Raw genomic sequence first — 20,263 nt, forward strand, 5'->3', positions numbered from 1 at the left:
CAAGCCAGGTGCGCCGGCCGTGTCGTTCCACTCGTAAACAACAGCTGCAACAGAAGTGACTCATAAGCCAGCTGCGCCGGCTAGTATAAAAAGGCGGAACGTGCCTTGAAATGAACATTCGTTCGACTGCGTTTGCCCGGTGCACTTACTACGTTGTTACGTTGTGTGATTCAGTGACTGTTGTACGTACTGGTTAAAGATTGGATAAGTGAAAGTGAATTAAGTTATCATATTGTTGATTAAATCAGGAATCAAAAAGTGACCTCATTTTACTTGGTGTTCAACAAGATAATATCTACCCTCAAGCTTACATCAGAAGTGAGATCAGGACTCTACTCTCACTGGGGTGACGTGTTTGAACATGTTCGAAGTACAGCAAAAAAAACATGATGCAGATCAGAATACTAGTAGTGGTACGCCACAAGAGCGTGAATGCAGCATACGTAAGTCGTGTAATAACGTCTCTGTTACCTCGATGGAAGATCTGAGCCACGAAGAAATCGTCACACCTTACGTTCTGGCTCATGTTGCCCAGTTTGACTGTCGACTTCATCACATGGCATTTACTAACGGAAATACAACACGTAACAAGCTATTGCAAGAAATTAAGGCAAGTGCAAATCTCAAGTGAAACTTCGATCGCAATAATGGATCTGTCATGACGAGTGGGTAGTTCCGACACGAATCGTTTTTAAGCCAATGACTACTGCTAGAGTTACATGGCACTAGTACAGTAAACCAGGACATGAGACTGTGAATTGTCGCTGAAATTTTAGAATCTACTCGATTCAATACCAATAACACTACACGTTCGATGACTTCGGGCTCCAGCAAGCAAGCAAACAAGAAAGCAAGCAAGTTTCCGTGGGGAAGAAAAATTGACACATCTGAAGTCGTCGTGACCTGTAAGATAAGACGTCCGGTGCGTTCGTGTCTGGCGATGCGGCGGTGTTCGGGTTCCGCTGGCGGATGCAGGTTTTTCCGGTGAAGTGCGTGCTTGTGCGTGCTTGACATGTGTTCGCGGTTGGCTTCCTCAGTGTGGGAGTAACATCGTGTAAGAGAGGTGGAACCCGTAAAATTGTAGTTTGCGTGGTGGCTGGTAAGATTTGTTGCGGTAAGAAGTTTGCATGGTGGTAAAATGTCTTGTGAGTCTGCACAGGTAGCCGGAGGTGAGACTTCCGCGGTCGCGGCCCACCCAGTCTGCGAGAACCGGGCAGATCGCCTCGACGGTACGGAGGCCGGCCGACGGGTCCGCCAAACGACGAGACCACGCCTCCAGCACGGACTGCCGATATTGGAGCCCCCGCGCTCCGGCTGCACTTGCGCTAGGGCGCGCCGCCTCGTAGGAGACTGTGAGGTATCATTGAATAACTCTGACTGCGATCGCGCGCTGCCGGCGTCGCAGCGCGGCGACGTTCTCGTGGGTAAGGACGTGGCACCAGACGGGTGCTCTGTATAGTGCCATCGACCACACGGGTACCATCACCCTGCCTATTTCTGCCGTGAAGCAGTGGTGTATTTCGGTTTGAAGGGTGGGGCAGCGGTTGTAACTATACTGAGACCTTAGAACTTCTATCTCAAGGTGTGTGGTGCGTTTACGCTGTGGATGTCTATGGTAACCACTTAACACAAGGTGGGCTGTGAGCTCGTCCACACATTAATACGAAGAGCATAATCAAACGAAATTAGATACGAAGTTTAAAGGGCCGTTTAAAGTAGTTGAAGTATTGGATGGTGTCGATTTAATTTTGACTCTCACACATTCGCTTAAGGCTCGAGCTGCTACTTGCCTCGCAAAAATACAGCCTGGTAAGATATCCTGGCCTACTATTAAAGAGATGCTGACAAAATTATCTAATGATGCAAGACCACTTCGACCTGGTTATTAAATTTGAAATGGAAAGCAAAAAGGGACCAGCTGAAGCCGGTATCCGGCTATGGCAACTTATAAAGAAGATTCCCGACGCTAATGTGCCAGAACAAATAGCCACCGGATTTGTTATATCAATACTGTCGCAGTGTGATGAAAAAATCCGTCGGGAATTGAACTCTGTCGTTATTACCACAAAAAATCGTCTATTTCACACATTACGTGGCTTTACCCTCAAAAGAAAAAACGAAGATCCTGATAAAGAACCAAAACGCTCTCGAAGTTTTTTTCCGTGGAAGCTGCCATTTCTGCGGAAAACCTGGGCATCGTGCCGAAGGGTGTTACGACAGATACTGCTCTCAAACTTTTTTCGATATTCCGATTTTCGAAAACCTGAACAACCTCCTCATCCGTGGGCGCCCGGCTCTCGCCTGCAAGTCAGCTGTTACGTGTGCGGTGATGCGAGTCATGTAGCTTCTGGGTGTTCCATGCGCTACAAGAAGAAAAACGACACAGCTCCAGGTGCTGTGGCAGGTGCAACCAGAGACGTCAACGTGTGTTCCAGAGCTTCAGTGTGTTACAGATAAGTGGTTTTGGCTTCCCCTTTATGTTCCATTCAGGGTCAGAATGTAGTCTTATAAAACAAAGTCATAGTAATTTATTCAATGGTAAGCGGTTTCATGAACAAGTCACTCTTTGATCTGAAAGTAACTTAGACCAATCATGATGGTAAGAGCACTTAGGGGATATTCAACTCGCCCTTAATAGTGCACGTTGTCGAGTAACAGGGTTTACTCCAATAGAATAGACGTTTGCCGTTCAGGGTAGTTCACTTGAAATATCTTAAAGTTTCAACAGAGTGATAATCCCTCTAGATTAGATCTTGATTTAGCACGGTCGAAGACCGGCGAAAACATAAAAAAAGGGCACAAACAGAAGCTTGGTTTAGTCGAGGCAAAGCTAAAGTCAACCTCTTTTCCGCTGGGGATTTTGTTTTCGTAAGTTGACCGAAAATGTAAAGGTCCCTTCAACATTACTGCAGTTTTGGAAAACGATAGGTATAAATTGAGACATGTAAATAGTTCTAATAGAGTGTACAAATTTCCTCATGAAAACTTAGTGAAATACCTCGAGGCCCGTCAGGCCTACTAGAAATTTCTGAAAATTATAGTGACGATGACGTGACGGCGTACACAGATGGGTTAATTAATCTTGTTCATGAAACTGATCTTAATGATGACGACTCTATCACTGACAATAGAAGCGACATTTTTGTCCGCAAATAGCGATACAGCAAACATAGTCTGTGGGTAGTGATACAATGTCTGTAAGCTCAGGCACCTCAGGTGCAGGTGTTGGAAATGTAGAAAACGATGGTCGGTCTCGCACTATTTCTGAAGAAATTCCGTATAAATGTTCTGGTTTAAGAAATGTTTTAACAAACGCTACCGTACACGCAGATTAAAAAAAAAAAAAAAAAGAGAATTGTATGTGGCTAGAGAGATGTTAATCCGGACTAGCAAAAAAAAAAAAGAGAAAAAAAAGAAAAAAAAAAAAAGAATGTGTGAAGTCATTGAAGGGTCTGTCCGGTCCAATGGCTTGGCTATAGGGATTTTCATCCAGATTAGCCACAACAATTAGCTACAGGGATTGCGATTCGGTCTAGCATTATCCGGTCCAGTTCGAAAAACTGAATGGATAACAATTCCGGTCTAAGTTAAAAGGGACATACTTACATACCTGAAGAGTTTTAAATGAACTGGCCCAGGTATGTAAGCAGTCTGAAGGTTATTTATAGCCAGTATAGGATTTTCTGAAGAATTATGCGAACCGAACCGTACTAGATTGTTAATATCATAGACCACGTTTTAAGTTGCATCCGTTAATGTCAGGATGAACGAACATGTTTGTTGTTCACAGACATACCATAAGAATGCGCGCACGAGGACGAGCGCACGTCAGTATGGCCGTGACGGCGTTAACGATATTTATGTTATATAGCACGTGCAATAGGAGTGACTCACACAAGCCAGGTGCGCCGGCCGTGTCGTTCCACTCGTAAACAACAGCTGCAACAGAAGTGACTCATAAGCCAGCTGCGCCGGCTAGTATAAAAAGGCGGAACGTGCCTTGAAATGAACATTCGTTCGACTGCGTTTGCCCGGTGCACTTACTACGTTGTTACGTTGTGTGATTCAGTGACTGTTGTACGTACTGGTTAAAGATTGGATAAGTGAAAGTGAATTAAGTTATCATATTGTTGATTAAATCAGGAATCAAAAAGTGACCTCATTTTACTTGGTGTTCAACAAGATAATGTCTACCCTCAAGCTTACAAGTATTTTGGAAAGACGAAGGAATGCTAGGTGTATCGTTGCATATATATTCAAAATATTAATATATCGTTACCAACAATGCTAATGTGGCGGATGACCGTAACCTACAAGGGTATGTATAACCATTCTAATTATTGCCATAGTAAAACTTATGTTTTTCGGTTTAAGTCCTAGAATAGCCATTATGCAACACAATCGAGAAATCGATCTCGTGTCTTCTAGTGTCTGGCGGCAGTCACGTTGTGATCTTCTATGGACTCCGGTAACCGGACGACAACAAGCAGACCGTGAGCTCATCGATACAGTAAAAAAAATGCAGAGATAGACTTCTTCACTATTTTCACGCCACAATAAGTTATACACTTACTGTTGCTATCTTGCAAATACTGTTACTTTATATCGATGTTTAAGAGAGTGAACGTTAGCCCTATTGATTTTTTTTTTTTTTTTTTTTTCCTACCTATGCTGATAGCCTTGAGAGGCTATTTCAGCTTCACCCTAACGTTAGTAGGTGAGCTCGCGGGGCTCAACCGGAGAGTTGCTAACACTGACCCTAGCAAGAGCAGTGCTTCGCAGAATCTACCACCGGATCGGAAACGCGACCCACTGAGAAGATCCGGCGAGAAACTCAGTGGGCTGTGTCTATGGGTTAGTTCGCTCGTCGAGCCCTTCGTCGCAAGCGACGGGTTCGACGAGGACGGTGACCGGTGCTTGTGGTGCCTAAAAGCACCGTTAATGGATCAGGAGGATCCGTAATGACGTGCTTTGGGCGACGTCGACGGTTTACCATTCGGTCTACTGGGTCGGGTATGTAATTTCCAGCGGCTACGATGAGAGGGTTCTCATGTCGTGCCGCCTTCTCAAAATGGCGCAGCGATGCCGACTGTAGATACTTACTAAAAGAGTCGAGCTCCAGGTCGTCGTGGAGATCCACATTCCTAAGGAACCAAGGCGCTCCGACGGCTATCCTGCAGAATCGTGATTGAATAACCTGAAGGGATTTCAAGTGGGTGCGGGCTGCGTGAGCGAACACTACGCTTGCATACGTCATGACGGGGCGTATACAAGTTTTGTAGAGAGTTACCTTATTACGGAGGGACAGTTTGCTTCGACTACAAAGCATTGGATAGAGTCGTCCTAGAATAAACGCGGCGCGGTCGCGTACCGTTTTTATATGGGGACGGAATGTCATCCCTCTGTCGAGGGTGACGCCTAGATATTTGACCTTCGAGACCCACGGAATGGGCTGGCCAAAGAGAGTGATGGGACTAACGGCGGAGGTGTTTGCGCGCCTACTACGGAGTGGGATGCTCGAAGTGATGTTCGGAGGGCGACCCCTTTTGAAGAGCACCGCTGCGCTTTTCGTGGGGTTAATGTCTATTCGCCACTTCCGGAACCACTGTCCCATGGTGGCTACTGCGATCTGGAGTCGCCGATGAAGCAGCGACATCTTCCTACACGAGTAGTAGATAGCCGTGTCATCGGCGAAGAGCGCTAGATGGGTCTCCGGAGACCGGGGTATATCATTGATATACAAACTAAATAATAACGGGGAGAGCGCCGAGCCTTGCGGGACTCCGGCGGTCAGTTGACGGGGACGAGAACGAGTTCCCTCTACTCGATATCGAAACGAACGGTTCGACAAGAAGTCTCGTATGATGAGCACGAGTCTGTCTGGCACTCCCATGTTGTACAGTTTATAAATTAAACCGTTGTGCCAGACTTTGTCGAACGCCTTCGCGATGTCGAAGAAGAGGGCGCCGGTCGGGATTTGTTTACGCCTATTTAGTCCTATCAGAATGTGCTCCGTGAGGCGGTGCACTTGTTGTACGCACGAGTGTTTAGAGCGGAATCTGAACTGTTCGTCTATGAGAATTTTGTTCGCGGTAACAAAATCCCAGAGGCGTTTCCTAAGGAGCCGTTCGTAAATTTTTCCTATCGTCGAGAGGAGACTAATCGGACGGTAACTGGAAGTTTCGTTTGTCGGTTTGCCCGGCTTATGTATACCGATAACGTCCGCTTCTTTCCACACCGCGGGAAAGATGCAGTGCGTCATAGCGGCATTTAAAATTGTAGCCAACATTGCTATCAGTTGGACTGGCAAGAGTTTTAGCGCGCGGTTGTGGATGCCGTCGGAGCCGGGTGCCTTCCTAGGTTGTAGGTTGTGGATCGCGTCTCTAACTTCGTCAGTGGTAATGGGGGGTAACGCGTCCGAGGGCGGCAGGGAAGCTCTGCGATCGACCTCCCTGTCGACTAACTTGGTGTGTTCGGGGTCCGCGTGTTGAGTGCTGGTGGTGCACTGCTCTTGCAGTGCATCGGCCAGCAGCTCAGCCTTGTCATCGTCATCGAATGCCGGTGGTTGGCCTGAAGGGCGTACGAGGGGAGGCATAGTAGCGGTAGTTTCGGATTTGAGAGTCCTAGCTAGTCGCCAGTATGCTTGGTGGGAGGGCGCGAGTTGTTCTAAATAACTATGCCAATTATCGTTACGCGCGTCGCTTAAGCGGGAGTGGACTTCGCGTTGTAGACGACGCATCCGAATCCGGTTTGAATGCGTGGGAAGACGATCGTAGGCCCGGATTGCCGCGTTCCTAACTCTTAAGAGATTCCTAAGATCGGGGGACAGTCTGATGCGGTGGAAGCTGTCCTCCACATCGACTTCTTTTGAAGATCTAATGATCGCGGAAGAGATGTGATCGGTAATGATGTTTATGGATTCGACGGTGTCCTCGGGGATGGATTCGAATCCGGGCCGCAAGGGAGGATTGGCGGAGCGGCGTCGGCTAGGCACGTGCCCAGCTTATTCCAATCCACCATGGTCCTCGTAACAGTGACTGGGTTGTGAGGGCGACCGAGCTGCATAACGACAGGTCGGTGGTCTGAGTCGAGCTCTGACATTGCTTCGATGGAACGTAAGCGCAGAGTTACGTTCCTAAGCAATGCCAGGTCTATAGTGCTCGGACGGAGCGCGATGTTATACGGATAACATGTTGGAGTTGGGGGACCGACTATTTCAAAGGTGAGGTCGTCTATAAACGCGTCGAGACGCCTACCGTTGACGTTTGTACGATGGCAGTTCCACCTAGTGTGGTGGCAATTTAGATCGCCTGCCAGGATGACAGAGTCTCCCATGCCGAACAGTGACTCGATGTCACTGCTCAGAAGGGGCTTGTCCGGGGGGAGATAAACGGATGCGATGACGATCGGCTGGTGTCCCGTCAGCGAGATACGGCACACTGACGCCTCGATATGTAAGAGCGAGGGAGTATCGAGAGGGACAACGTGCAGGGCCCGTCTATAGTAAATGGCAGTCCCGCCTTTGGAGGCGGTGAGTCTGTCATTCCTAACCATGACGTAGTTCGCGACTTTCGGGTCGCGACGCGAGGGCTTCAGACAGGTTTCCTGCACTAATAGAATATCTACAAGATTATCGCGGAGGAATTCAAAAATTTGATCGCGTTGCCGCGCGAGTCCGTTAGCATTATAGAATGCTAACGTAAGGGAATACGGTTTTTCTCTACCTTTTTGCGCCATTGATTATCGGTAAAGATTTTATAACGTACGCGACACGGACTCGTAGACGTCCATGTGATCGAAAGCGGCCGCGAGCCGCTGTTCGGGGGTTACCGACCTACGTATCGCGTCTGCGAACGATCGCAGACGGTCGAAGTTGACTGCGGTGACGAAGTCACGCACGAGCGCGAAGTCGTTGACGGCAGAGGGTTGCGGGGGACGGAACGCGGGCGCGGGGCGAGGTGCGAGCAGGGGCTGGGGCGCGGGGCGTGTCACGAGCGGGGGCGGGGGTGCGGTTTCCGTTCCCGCCTTCGTATACGGCAGCGGTTTTTTCCACGCCGACACCGTGGGAACTGCAGCCGGCACGAAGGCGGGTTTCGGCACTGAAGGCGCCGAAGTCTTTGGGCCGACGGTTCGGGGGGCTGGGTGGGTCGGACGTTTTCGCGGAGCCCTAGGACATCCACGGTAGTTCGCGGGGTGCCCTTGCTTAAGGCATAGGACACAGCTTGGAGGTTCGGTCGCGGTTTCCCTAACACGCGAGCAATCTAGTGTGGCGTGGTCGCCGAGGCACTTTACGCAGCGGGGGCGCGCGTGGCAATTACGAGCCGAGTGGCCGTAAAGCTGACATCTGTAGCACTGCCCGGGAGTGCCACGTTTATGGGGGGCTTCGATGGAGACCCCGGATAGGCCGCAGACTGTCGAGAGGCATGAGATCTTTTTCTTGGCCTCCGGGGTTGGCTCCAACGCGACGAGTATCATGTTGTAGGGCTGCTTGCCCCGCCCGCTGTGCATCCGATGCACACTAACTATAGGGAGTGCCTGAGCGATCAGGTCCTCCTTAACGTAGTCTATGTCTAGCTCTTTCGGTACTCCGCGTATTACTACACGGAGCTCGCGGTCCTCCTGAAGAGCATAGGTGTGGAAACCTATGTTCTCCTTTCGGAGGTATGCTGAGAGGGCCCTATGGTCACCCGGCGTTGCGACCTTGATCTGAATCCCATGCGCGACGTTACGCGCATGGGTGTAGTTGATTTTATTTGCCTGAAGGGCCTGGGAAACACGGTTCCACGCAGTTTTTTCCTGGAGAATCAGCGGGGGCGGGGCAGCTGCTTTAGGAGCGGGCGCGGGCTTGGGACGCGGCGGCGGGGTTACGCGGCGAGCGGAGTCCGACTCCGGTGTCACGACTACCTGCGGGCGGGAGGCGGTCGCGGATTTTGTCTGCTTCGTCGTGGAGCTCCGGGACTCCACGGCGCGAGTACGCTTTTTACCGCGCGTTACGGTTTGGAACCCATCCGAAGTTCCAGGCTGAGGGCTTGACGCGGATTCGAAATCCATCTCCGATTCGGTATCGGAGCCTGAACTCGAAACGATCGAGGTCGCGACGGACGAGACGCGCGATGACGTAGTCGACGCGGGCGCGGGGGTGGGGGTAGCGCTAGGCGCTTCATGAGTCGCATCGTCGGAACGTGCGCTCGAACTTAACGCGGCGGCGGGGGGCGCGCGGCGTGCCTCCGAGGCACGTTTGAAATACGCGGCAACGGACGCGGGGGGGGGAGGGATTGCCACGGGCGGCCCTATACTCTAAGTACTCGGCCCTAATTGACGGGTACCTATCCCGGAGGAACCCGACAATATCCCTAACATCTTCTTGCTCCATTTCTTCGGTCTTCTTGCCCGGGGGGGGGCGGCCCCGGGACTTTTGTTGAACTCGCCGAAAGGCGAGGCCCCGGATAGGATTTGTAGCCCTCCTGTGCTGCAGGACAGCAAGGAGCAGGGGGGGGGGGGAATGCCTATGCCGTGAAAACGGCAATCGGCGGGGAAAAGGAAAGGAACCCGCTCGGGCTGTATAGTGCTACAGCAGGCAGAATCGCGAGCGGGGGTCTAGTCTTGAAAAAGACTGTTGTTTTGGGAAGGGTTAGGAAATCGCTAGCCTGTGAGTGCCACAGGAAGCCTGAACGTAGCGATTGGTTTTGCCTTGAAAAAGGCAGTTGGTAAGGGTGGGTTCGCGGTTACAAAACTTTAGCGCACAAAAATGGACTCCGAGACGCAAATCGCAAGCGACCAACGGATCGGCACGTCCGCACTACCGAATTGTACGCACGATGTATTCACGGTCACTACACTGTCGAGCACAGCTGTGAGTTCAGAGACGCAGCTCGCAAGCGGGCCACGGATCGGAAAGCACGTCCGCGCACGACCGAGTCGTGAGCGAGAATCGCCCTATTGATATGAAAATTTTGCACATATATACCTACAGGACGACATGACCACTCCGACCAATATAAGTTACTTTAGTGTCAGGTAGGAGGCGCTGGTGGCAATGATTTTAATATTTCGAATCATGTAATCACGCCAAGTAGGTATGATTTAGCAAGAGAAATACGAGAAAGTTTATCAACTGTGTATCATCTCGTCACCGCGATTCAGGAATTGTTGAATTTACTGTTGTTGTTACATACGTTTTTTCCTCCCTACGTCGATAAAGAAGTTTCACTTCAATATATGTTTGTAAATAGTTACCATATTAACGGCTTCAGGGTAAATAGAGTCGGTGATGACGCCTCGCTGCGACGTGACGTATTCGACCATCTCGAGCAGCGCGGCCCTCTTCACTTCCTTCCATTTGAGATCAGACAGTGGTTCGTCCGCGAAGTCGAACAGCAGACAGCACTGCCGCAGCTTCTGCACGAAGAGCTGTTCCTTTTCTGCCGCGGGTGCATCTGGCGACCAAAAATAAAACAGGATCTTTGAAATGGCTTTAACTTTTTGGAACTGAAATTAAATTTTCAGTATGGACTTAGCAATTTACTGGTGGTAGGACCTCTTTGAGTCCGCGCGGGTAGGTACCACCGCCCTGCCTATTTCTGCCGTGAAGCAGTAATGTGTTTCGGTTTGAAGGGCGGGGCAGCCGTTGTAACGTATATTGAGATCTTAGAATTTATATCTCAAGATGGGTGGCGCATTTACGTTGTAGATGTCTATGGGTTCCAGTAACCACTTAACACCAGGTGGGCTGTGAGCTCGTCCACCAATCTAAGAAATAATATAAAAATATTCAGAAATCGACAGTGACATTCGGTCAGAGGAAAGACAAAATAATGTTTATTTATTATAATTTTTTATTATTCGATCACGAAACTATAAAACGCGCATTGGTTATGAGAGTTGAAGGCATATGTTTATACTCGGTTCTTTTTTATTGCTAAAATGGGTGAACGAGCTCACGCCCCATCTGGTGTTAAGAGCCCATAGACATCATCCACGAGAATGTCGCCTCCAATCTTGAGACAAGAGTTGTCTCAGTTTTTAAAGTATAACCGGTGCCCTACCCTTCAAACCAAATAGAAGAAATAGACAGGGCGGTGGTGCCTACCCATGTGGGCTCACAAGACGCCCTACCACCAGTTATCACCCTTAATATCAAATGTTATTGGCAACGAAGCCTACCGCCTAACTTGTTTAATTTCCGGTGCGACTGAAGTATTTAGAACTATTATAACTCTAGAAATATTCTATTTTTTATCATTTCGTACAGACAGAAGTTTGTCATTAAGTTTGTGTGTGCGTGAGTAATGTAGAAAATATTTTATTATTAAATTATATTCAGCGAATTTCGAATTTACAATTTTGTTGTAAATTCTCTATAAAACTACCAAATTATGTCAACATTAAAAGATTTAGTCGCGGGAAGTAGGTAGTTGATAGCTTTGATAATGGTTTTTTTTTATTGCTCAGGTGGGTAGACGAGCTCACAGCCCACCTGATGTTAAGTGGTTACTGGAGCCCATAGACATCTACAACGTAAATGCGCCACCCACCTTGAGATATAAGTTCTAAGGTCTCAAGTATAGTTACAACGGCTGCCCCACCCTTCAAACCGAAACGAATTACTGCTTCACGGCAGAAAGAGGCAGGGTGGTGGTACCTACCCATGCGGACTCACAAGAGGTCCTACCACCAGTAATAAAAATTGGTAGACTGTCGCAAAGATACCAGATAAACGCTCGTGTTCTAAAGTGTTGGTTGATGCTCTTTCTCTGTGTTTTCATCGGGCATTTAAACTGACACTGATGTTCTATTGATGGTATACTCGTTTATTGCTATGTGGATTACGATACTAACGCTTTAAATCACATGTTCGTCTTGCTTAAATTACAGCTCCCACCTACAAAATTAGGTGTCCAAGTGTGGGTTTCTTTTATATGATTACACATAGACCCTATGGTTCTCATTGCCGATTGCCCCTCAAGCACCGGTCACCTTTTTTTTTCCTACCTAAGCTGAGAGCCTTGAGAGGCTATTTCAGCGTAACCTTAACTAGTAGGTGAGCTCGTGGGGCTCAAACCTGACGACGTTGCTAACACGAACCCTAGCAAGAGCAGTGCTTCGCAGAATCTACCACCGGATCGGAAATGCGACCCACTGAGAAGATACGGCGAGAAACTCAGTGGACTGTGTCTGAGGGTAAGGTCACCGTCATCTGAGTAGAGGTACAGAGTAATCATACGCTCATCTATAGTGCACCTTCCTATATCTGTCTGGTGGTAGGACCTCTTGTGAGTCCGCACGGGTAGGTACCACCGCCCCGCCTATTTCTGCCGTGAAGCAGTAATGTGTTTCGGTTTGAAGGGTGGGGCAGCCGTTGTAACTATACTGAGACCTTAGAACTTATATCTCAAGGTGTGTGGCGCATTTACGTTGTAGATGTCTATGGGTTCCAGTAACCACTTAACACCAGGTGGGCTGTGAGCTCGTCCACACATCTAGGCAATAAATAAAAAATAAAAAAATAATCTGTCCATGTAGAATAAGAAATGCCGAAATGAGACGTACACTCATCTGATTATAATCAATTAATAATAAAATTTCCAACAAACAATACTATAATAAGTATTTTAGTATATATTATTATATTTTTGGAGAAGCCTTTGTCAGCTGTAAAGCACCCATTTTTATGCCAAAAACTTTATACGTATATTATTATATTATATCATTTCCTTGAACAATAAACACCATACCATCTCTATTATACCATAAATAAAGATTCATTACGGCTACTTAAATTTCAAAATATCTGACGTGTTAACAATGCCTAATGCGTATTAAGTTGCACATTTCAAGCAAAGTGGAACTGATACCAGTAGACCGGTAATAAAAAACAACGTTGCATTTAAGTAATCGATTTAATGCGTAATCATTTCGTATTCTTTCGTAAGTATCAAATATATACAATCGCGCTACACAGCATGGAACAATTACTGTATTAGCTGATAAATATATACTCTGGCCATCGTGAGTTTTACGATGAATAAATAACCTTGATGCACTAATATTTGTTTTAACAAAACCAATGTCCATCATAAGTGTCTAATTACGAAGTAATGAGATAATCGTGTTTTACTCATATCAGAAAATAAACTAAGCTTCGGAAGAATAATACTGATAGTTAAATACTGCAGGCAATAATGTCGTCGCATTACATTTGCAGTCGCACACATACAAAAGCCGGCCGGTGTCCGCCTTTGGGTCGATAACATTTTCTACGCCAGTTTCGCCATTTTGCTACATGATACGGAATAGTACGTGAAATAGGTCATTAATTTCAGCAATTCAACCGCATTCAGTGAACATAGAACGCTGTGCCCCTTCAAGGTTGACTACGAGGCATGGGTGAGTCAGTAATCGTTCCCTCCTATGTTATATATTTACTATCAATACGTGAGATAAGAGCCCGAAAACTCATTTTCAAAGCTACCTGTGCTGTGAGTGTCATGTGATGACACCAACTGCTGCACTTTCGGATATATTGGCAACATCAAATTAGGTATGTATGTATGTATGCAGTGCAAACAGGTATGACAAATTTTCATAGGAAAAAATAGATAGTTTCACTATTTTCTATATAAATTCATTCGGGTGATTCTGACGAACCTTTCAGCAGTGGCAACTGCTCCATTAGACTCTCTCTATCAACATTAGGTATCACCAGCACGGGACGATCGGGTGACACAGCGGCAGAGACGGGGGGCGGCGGGCTCCGCGCATCGGGCGGCGAAGGCGCCTTCTGCGGCGGGCCCTGGCCCTCCATGCCGGCGAACAACGCAAACCGAAAGGCTCTGGCGACGTCCGATACGCTTTCGGAGCGCTTAGTTGTCGCTTGATTCGCGACGAGATCAAGTCCAGAGTGGAACGAAGGAGATTTCGGTATACCAAGAGGCGAGACAGCGCGACGCGGTTTAGTATCGGCGGCGGCGAACATCGCGCGAGAGGGCGCGCGCACGGCCGGCCCGGCGTGGACCATCGCAAGCGGTAGCCGGCAGCGGCATCCGAGCGGGAGCCCGGCAGCGCCGGGACCGATGCGAGCTGCGGGGGCGGCTGGACTGACACGCGCTGCGCACACCGTACTCGCCGCACATGCGCGCTGTCTTCTGCCGTCCCCTCGCAACCATCGCTTTACACAACCTCAACTATAATAGGGTTGACAATTTGATTCATCACGCAATTGTATTTTATTCCATTTATATCTAAACATTAAATAAAGTCCTTTAAATTAAAACTTCATGATTTCGAGCAAAGGATTATAAAATTTATGAGTCCATTTAACTAAAGAATGAATTCAAATAATTTTTTACACTCAATATTTCGAATTATCACTACACAAAATACACTTTACCGAACCGCTTGATAGAAACAATTATTTCATTGATGCTCATAGAAAATTACAACGTAATCGTCTAAGAATATTAGGAACATTGCTACTGCACAAAATTAAAGATAAGTGCTTCGTTTAGACATATGGATTTTTATTGCACACAAGGGTTGGTTAAGTTTATTTGGGTGAAGTTAAGGGATCGGTTCTCCCCTTAATATGGGGGTAACTGCCAGACGTTTTCCACGATCATCGATCATGCTACTGCCCACAAATCGTATTATTCAAGTTGTCTGAGCTTCTTGATTCTGTTTAAATATACACGTTTTATTTTTCTCTTTGCGTGAAATAACTAATTTATTCTGTACGCCTTTTGATAGTAACTGAATAAAATATTTTTGGGTGTATTAAACTATATTAATAATTCATAGTAGGGATAAATGTACAAATAGGCAAAGAGGATTCTGTACTCTATTCTTCTTATATTTGTCAATCGCTTTCCATGTGATCAATAATAAATATTGAAAACAATTTTTTCCATCTTTAAAAGAAAAAAATGTATATAACAAAACAAAAGAGAAAATGTAATATGTAAGTAAATATTCATGTCACACATTTTTAAATTTTTTTTTGAATAAAAATTTTGGACTCGTTTACTTTTTTAAAATGTGGTCAGGTTAACTATAAGCAATCAAGGCCTTAGCTTAAGCCCTTGTAACGTCATAAGTCAGGTTACAATCTGTGTTTTGTTTATTTGTGATACATTTACAAACGTTGTTCTTTTTTTTCTGCAATGTTACGTCACTTGAGATTCAAACTTACTTATTGGTTGAGTAGTTAAAAAACTAGCACCAAGCACACAGGTGACATTCCTTCTCGCCAGTATGTGTGTTCAATTGAGTTATAAATTGATTTGTTGTTCAATTCACTTCATCGAGGCCATCGAGGAATTAAAATTGGACAAACTCAGCGTAACGAAAAAAAAAAAAAACGTAACGTATAAATAGGTTTACTTTCCAACTTCCATAGTAAACGTAGGCCGTGAATTTGTTTAGTTTTCACAAATACGATCTCGATGTGTAGGAACGTCGAGATAGACAAAGTAAACACATTTCGTCCTTTCTCGAATAATTACTACCGGCACTGTTATTTGTTTTGTAACTGTACAATTTTTTTTACAGACGCTTTACTGAATATTTTGTTATTAAAATCTCCAAAAACAAATGTACCGCAAGAACCAAATTTTTAGAACATAACGTTTCATCTATTAATGAAGACTACAAAATAGAAATGGGGACTTAGTTTTCCCCCTTTTGCCGTAATTTAATCGAGTGGAGTGGCATTTCTGTGAACCTCTTAAATTAGAGTATTTCAGAGACGTCAGTGTCAGAACGATCGCGCGAAAAGTGTAGTGCGGTCTATCGCAAAAATTCAAATAAAGAGTGAACCGCTGTTGTGTTTCGCTTCGAATAGTGAGTTATTGTTTAATTAGTATCTATACTCGTTTTCCATTTCACACAGTCCTACCAAAATCTTAATCTGCAATTTCTACTAGAACCTTAGAGAAAACTACATCTTCGGAAGTTTCTGACTATGAACTTTCCGCATTACATACTTAGTCGTAGAGGAAATTTCATTGCAGTCAGATAGTGTGTGGCAAATATCCCTGGAAACGCACTGAGATGATCGCAGTGGTTTTTTGTATCAACGATGAGCTCAATTACGATGGCAAGAAGTGTAATATAAGAGGATGACGGGAAATTAAAATCTCAAACATTACTTCAGAGCGGTTTTCATAGAATATGCATTAAAAAACACCAACGATCGTATATAGTTTCTCCGTTGACACTAAATTACCAAACGATATGTGAGGTGAGCATTATCCACTATTCGAACGCACATATCTTGTAAAGAGCCAAATAAAAACCTCTAGAAGAGATGGGATACTCCACGAGAGGCCGAACTTGTGCTTCATAAAACATAAGTCCAGACATAAAGTATCCCACTGCTGTGACCAGAATAAATTATTTCAGAACATGCCTTTGCCTATCTTACGATTCCGATATTGAAAATTTGGCACATTGGAGGCAGGTAGTTAAGTAGGTATAAATTACTGCATCGCCTGACGGATAATATCTTTATGAAAATCTACAGACCGGAAATAATATCCGGTTATGAGAAACCAGAGGCCCTGCTGGCTGTACGTTGTACCCAATTAGGAGAAGGTCAGGCATAAGGTTAAGATCCCTAAGCCGGGTTGCGTTACATGGAGTGTGGCAATATTAACTGAGAATTTGTTATGCAAAACTAGAGGTCGTTATAATAAATAATACGAGTGAAATTGACTTCATCACTGGACTACTGAACGAGGGTAAAGTTTCCCCAGTTTATACATTATGTATGTATTTCTAATTCTTTAGCACGATCTACAGCCTATTTTGAGGCGTTTTAACAAATCGTATCTTTCGGAGCTATGATAGTGATATGATTTCAGAGGTAATTAATTAAAATATAGCGTTCGTGAAAAAAAATTAAAAGAATAATAATTCTTCATTTGTTTCCTATAAAATAGGAGATATAAACAAGAAATTCGTCTTTATTCAAAAATACTATAATAATTGGAAGGCGAAAGCGAAGCCTTTAAACACATTTATCAATTGGTGTACCAATTGAATTTTTCTCATAATTTAAGCTATTTTTTCTCTATTTTTCCTATTTATTCCTATATTGAGTCCATTCTTACCGATAAAGTAATAAGTTTAACACAATTCCTACATAATAGGTTCTACAAGAATCTACATACCTTTGAAAATTCTATTTCATATCATAAATTGTGTAGCGATATCTAAAATAACTGAATTGAAAATAATCTCAGAGATATTGTTGATGTTACTATTATTTGTACAAACTAACATACCTTAATCATAAAATAGACGTCATTCAGGGCCGCGGACGTTTTGGGACTCAAATAATCAGAATATACACACTTCAACAAAATAATGGTATCATTAAATTTAAAATACAAGTCTGCTTCCAAGGTTGTCGTCTAATTAAGATAAGAGGAACGATTAATGTACAGCGTTTGACGGAATTAAAAAGATTGTAGGAGAGGTGCCGATCACCCGTGACCCACATAATTTAATCTTCTTTTTATTGATTTCGAACATTTTAAATGAGTAATATAATTTTATTTTTTTGATGCTATCTACTGAAGAGCTCTCGGCTCACTTGGTGTTGAATGGTTACCGGCACCCATAGGCATCTACAACGTAAATGCCCTCACACACCTTGAGATTAGTTCTTAGATCTCAATTTTCACAGTACAAGGGGTGCCCCTCAAACCGAAACGCACTGCTAGTTCACGGCAGAAATAGGCAGAGTGGTGATGCCTACTCGTGCGGACTCACAAGACGACCTACCACCAGTAATTACGCAAATTATTATTTTGCGGGTTTTATATTTATTACACGATGTTATTCCTTCACCGTGGAAGTTAATCGCGAACATTTGTTAAGTACGTTTTTTTTAGAAAAATTGGTACTCGCCTGTGGGATTCGAATACCGATGCGTCGCTAGATACGAATGCACCGGACGTCTTATCCTTTAAGCCACAACGACGTCAGTTGTTAGTTGATTATTTAATTGGACACTATAGATACCGGCGTCTATGGTGTCACAGCCACCATGAGCCACGAGATTGAATTCCCAATTGTATTTAATAGCGATTATCCCACTCACCATTCCGGAATTAATCACTGCCAATAAAATAATTGCTACGCTCGTAACATAAAAGTAATTTTCTTTAAAAATAATCCACATTCCCAAACTAGTTAAAACTTTTATGAATACGTATCGAAATCAGCCAAAACAAAATAATTTAATAAGCGAAATCGTTGTATTTAAATAAGTTAAGAAGCAAAGGTGAATTTTTGTTTTAAAAACTTATCTAAAAACGCAAACTTCCATCCCCTGCGTATGCGGAAACGTACCCTTACATTATGTCAGCGACCCAACCTTTGAAGATGAGTCATCGAAATCCGTTTCAGAAATAATGATATATCTATGTATGGCTGGAAGGATTTAGATGAAAGTTTCTAGAAATCTTCAGATTGTCCTAGTCGCTAATTCTGTGAAGTTGGTAGCAATCGGATTTCATTCAAATCAAAGATCAGCCAGCAAATAGGGCCGGGCTTGTCTAGTATAGGTATTATATACCCATTCTTTAATCGTACCTTGTCAGTAGATCGACCGATATTGTTTTGTTTTTCTTTAGATCGGAGAAAAACATGTTTGTCGTGAACAAAAAAGACCTTGGTCTTCTATTGATTGGTCTTGAATGGGTAGTGAGTACGGCTTCTGTAACGTTTTCACTATAATGAAATCAAATAGGGTGACGTAAAAATTCTAAAGACGAATACGTAAGTTTGGATTTAGCGCACGTTCAATGAAGACCGTATTCAGGGGAAGTGTTCGCGTTTCCAAAGCTGAAATGGGGCCGAGTTTTTATGCAGAAGGAAAGACAAAGACAAAAGCTACAGTCTAGCGAAATGCCTCCATTCGTGTTGTACACGGCACTTTACACATTTAGGTACGAGTGTGAAAAGATCTTAAGCCGTGATACTTTTGACGAGTTATGCAAGTTTTAATTTTTTCATAATTTTTTGTGTTTTTGAAGTTATTTTACGTTTTTGCATAAAGTTATACGAAGCTATTTTGCATCTAATAGAAATATCTTAACAGATGGTATTATAATTATTAGGAAAAAAAGGGTTTGGATTTTCCCATATAGAATAGGAATTTTCTGATATACACAGAACAATTAAGCACTCAATGTTAATACAAAACATATTTTTAATCCAGTCACGTTTAATGAAAAATACATACTCAAAATACTCCCGCTAAAACGCAACATTTTTCGCCTGTAATGAGTGACGTCACTTTCATATGTTTTCTATTTTTGTACATTAGTGATATTTTGGTACATTATTGCATAGAATAACTTTCCTAGAGCTCGACGGAACGCTACGAATCGATAACATAGCAGCTATTTATTCATTTACAGCTAGCATCCGCCCAACTATCTAAATTCGATCAAAATCACTGATGACCCAAGATTCATTTTATGCATCAAATTTTCCCTTTCATTTAGTTGTAACGTCTTTTCTCGTAAAGAACGAAACTAAAATTAAAACGTTTCATTAAAAAAAACAATTGCCCTTAAATTAAATAAACAATATAGCCAATGTGAGCACATTCAAATCTAGTCAGGCGTATAAAAGTTATGGTTTAAAAAAAAAAAACTCACATACAAAAGAAGCCTGAAAGCATTATACACGTTTTCGCGATCGTGAAAAAATATTTCCATTTTTTTTAAATTGATTACACTAAATCCCGTAAATAGCTTCCAACGCAAAACACTACTAGACTGTTTTGTCTATGTATTTATAGATAATATATAATACTTAGAAGGAAAAACGATAATGTTTGTATTTACTAACGTATTGTGGATATGTTTCATTTTTAAACAAAGGAGTTAGCAAACAACTGTACAGACAAAGCTAATTATGCTGTCATTTTATGTACAGGTGACATCGCGAGTCATGATTGGAAAAAAACAATGATTTCTAAGTCTATGTTTAATAACGTGTTTTGTTTACACTGAAAACTTAACATCCCATAGGGTGTTGCTTTTTTCAGAAATGGGTAAACGAGATCAGGACATAAGCAAGCTTGCTTATGTATACTCTAAGGTTATTAAGGTTATTTATTCCAGCTACGCTATATCAAGTAGGTAATCTCACGGGGCTCAACTTAGAGGACATCGTCAAACTATACGGAAGAAATTAAATCATTATCTGACAGATTCTGGTGGGAGGACCTCTTGTGAGTCCGCACGGG

General features: G+C 44.0%; 1 protein-coding gene across 3 annotated transcripts in view; it reads right to left on the bottom strand.

Moving 5' to 3' along the window:
• LOC114246418 (Protein phosphatase regulatory B subunit well-rounded) overlaps positions 1–20,263 on the bottom strand; it is a 65,433-nt gene that overhangs the window by 15,723 nt on the left and 29,447 nt on the right. For 2 of the 3 annotated variants that reach the window (XM_089738380.1, XM_089738379.1), the window contains one exon: positions 10,237–10,436. In XM_089738380.1, the coding sequence (XP_089594506.1) occupies positions 10,237–10,436 (200 nt within the window). Of the gene's footprint in view, positions 1–10,236; positions 10,437–13,647; positions 14,018–20,263 lie in introns of those variants that run through there. The other variant, XM_089738381.1, reaches the window with a different exon arrangement.

The sequence above is a fragment of the Bombyx mandarina genome, chromosome 25 (assembly GCF_030267445.1).
Source record: "Bombyx mandarina strain Sakado chromosome 25, ASM3026744v2".
In the NCBI taxonomy this organism is placed as follows: Eukaryota; Metazoa; Arthropoda; class Insecta; order Lepidoptera; family Bombycidae; genus Bombyx; species Bombyx mandarina.